This window comes from Arachis hypogaea, chromosome 2 (assembly GCF_003086295.3).
Source record: "Arachis hypogaea cultivar Tifrunner chromosome 2, arahy.Tifrunner.gnm2.J5K5, whole genome shotgun sequence".
Taxonomy (NCBI): domain Eukaryota; kingdom Viridiplantae; phylum Streptophyta; class Magnoliopsida; order Fabales; family Fabaceae; genus Arachis; species Arachis hypogaea.
Genome location: NC_092037.1, coordinates 59,699,362 through 59,702,054, shown reverse-complemented (window position 1 = coordinate 59,702,054; position 2,693 = coordinate 59,699,362). Strand labels below are relative to the sequence as shown.

Below are 2,693 nucleotides of genomic sequence, written 5' to 3'. Positions count from 1 at the left end.
GTCGAAATTACTAGTAGCAGACTTATGAAAAATAATATAAAGCAATAAATAATCAAACAAAGAAGACAATGAAAGTGTAAAAATATTGATAAAAACAACACAACAATAACAATTAAAAAAATAAATTAAATAAACAGAAGGAAGCAAATTAAAAACTGACTTCTAATACTCACATGCACATACATTCCATTTTTTCGTTACATCGTTGGGACTGAGAATTTCATGAGCTTACGTAATGATCTAGTATTGTTAGTTGAAGTCCCCAAACTCTTTTGAGTTTCTACTATTTATAGACCATAGGGATAGACTTACCATGGAGTATGTTATCCACTATCTTACCTCCTCCTTTTTTTCAACCATGACAATGCTTTGACCATGAAAAATCCTTATCTCCAGGTTTTGACACCTACGTCTTTCTTGGTCTTCAAGTCTCACGTTTCTTCACCTTGCTCCTCAAATTTCACACCCATGTTCTCTATTTAGTCTTGACAGTCGAGTAGCAAGCTTTGATGCTCAAGAAAAGACAATAACTACCTTTCAACTTCGATACTCTTTATACCATTTTTCTTCGATCTCAGCTTATCCGTCTCTACTTCTGTCATCAAAATTTTTGGTAATCAAAACGCCCTCGAACAAAATCCTTTATATATATAAAGTTATTTTATATTTGGCCGTCACTATATTTTTTAGGATATATATAGAACAAAATATTTTTTGAATTAATTTAATTTTATTTAAAATAAATTGAATTGGAAATTGAATGAATTATTGTGCTTAAAATTAATGATGTAAAACAAGAATTGGTTTGATTTAAAAAATAATATAATAATCAAATTTTATATTTTTATCATTTATTTACAACACAATTTTTCATTATCACCAATAATCATAATTAGCTGATAGTGGATCCTCTTTAGTAGAAAAAATACGGAAAAATACGGGATGATGTCCTGTATTTAATTTTATCATTTATTATTCTTTCTCTTATTTATATTTAGTCTCATTTATAAAATTAAAGATGAGAGATCATACTTTATTTTTTTAAATGTTAAAAAAAATAGAGAGGATTCCTTTCCTAGCCAGTGTAGTTGGCCTAGACAGCCGACCCAGTCCTCTCTGTTGGCAGGGCGTCCAATACGCTTTGCTCAGAAGGTTTGTTCGGCCTAGTCAATTGGTCCGAAGGTTAAAATTATATTAATAACTAAAGGATAAAAGTGGCTTTTTATATTTTAAATTATCAAATAATTTCAATTGTAACTAAATCCTTTAAAATATGAAAGGACTTGACTTTAGTTTATAACTTAAATCCATTAAGACTTGTAATCCATGGAATTTATTGCAAATCAATTCTATTCTTTATTCTTTTACCAATTTCATATAAAAAATTTAATTTCCAAATCAAATGAATTTCAATTTCATGAATTCCAAATACACTCTCAGTGATTGAAGATACTGATTCTCTCATATTGCTGCTCAGTTTTATGGTCCAAAACTTTATTTTGTGGTTCCTAAGAAGACAACTCGCTCAAATTCTATACTTCACTTGACCAAAATATGCATGCCAACTAGCACTACTACACCTTATAAAAAGGAGCAGCCCTTGCCCCTTTCTTTACCTATATCATCACATCATCCATCTAAGTACCTTATTCTCTATTGCCATTCTAAAATCAAAACACACACTTGTCTTGGATTAGTTTCATTCCTTTCCCTCCAAGAAGTTAATCAATTAATGGCGTCTAGCTCAATGCAATCTTCGTCATCGTGGAGTGCTAAGGACAACAAAGCCTTTGAGAGGGCTCTGGCTGTTTACGACAAGGACACCCCTGACCGATGGTACAACATTGCCCGCGCCGTCGGCGGGAAAACCCCGGAGGATGTGAAGCGGCACTATGAGCGTCTTGTTCATGACGTTAGGCACATTGAGTCAGGGCAAGTGCCATACCCAAATTACAAGAAGAGTGGAGGTTCTAATTAGGAGAAAAAAGGTACGTACTTCCCAGTGCCAATTCTTTATTAATTTTATAAGTAAACAAGCTTTAAAATAGAAAATGTTAGGAATCAAATACATTTTTGTAAAAAAAAAAAAAAAAAAACAATTAATATTGGCTCAAATATAAAATATATTTCAAAAAAATATTAACCGTATAATATTTATCTTTATTATTTGTTTTTGCCGAACTTAATTATTTTCTCCATGCGTCCACTTGCAGGCAGAGAGAAACCTGATGCTCCGTTCCATTCATTAATTGGCATAAGAAACAAAGAAATTCAGAATCTCACTATTATCCAACTACTCTAGAATCCATAGTATTATAACTTGTTTTTATGAAGAATAACATGTAGTGCTATTATTGTACGTAGCGTTGGATTATTATGTTAATTAGTCATAAAAATCATTTATACTCATGAGTTAATATATAGGAATGAACTGCAGTTTTTGCGCAAATTTTAAATTGTTTTTTTTTTAATCCAATTTTTATGACATAACCGAGTAACAATACCACTAAAATGGAATGAGGCAAGCCGACGATAACTAACAAACAAGAGATTCGGGTAAAGATGTTCAAAACATCTTTAAATAAAGAGGTTTTTATTTTGTTTATTAAATAAATTATTATGTATTAAATTTTTGATATGTGACATAAATTTAAAGTATTATTTTTATTAAAAAATATGGTTATATTCTTGAA

General features: G+C 30.5%; 1 protein-coding gene across 1 annotated transcript; it reads left to right on the top strand.

Moving 5' to 3' along the window:
* The first annotated feature begins 1,493 nt into the window (after positions 1-1,493).
* LOC112719426 (protein RADIALIS-like 3) lies at positions 1,494-2,449 on the top strand. The gene is made up of 2 exons (XM_025770243.3): positions 1,494-1,988; positions 2,214-2,449. Exon 1 carries the CDS (start codon positions 1,559-1,561, stop codon positions 1,976-1,978), a length of 420 nt encoding a protein of 139 aa, XP_025626028.1. The 5' UTR covers positions 1,494-1,558; the 3' UTR covers positions 1,979-1,988; positions 2,214-2,449.
* Positions 2,450-2,693: the final 244 nt, after the last annotated feature.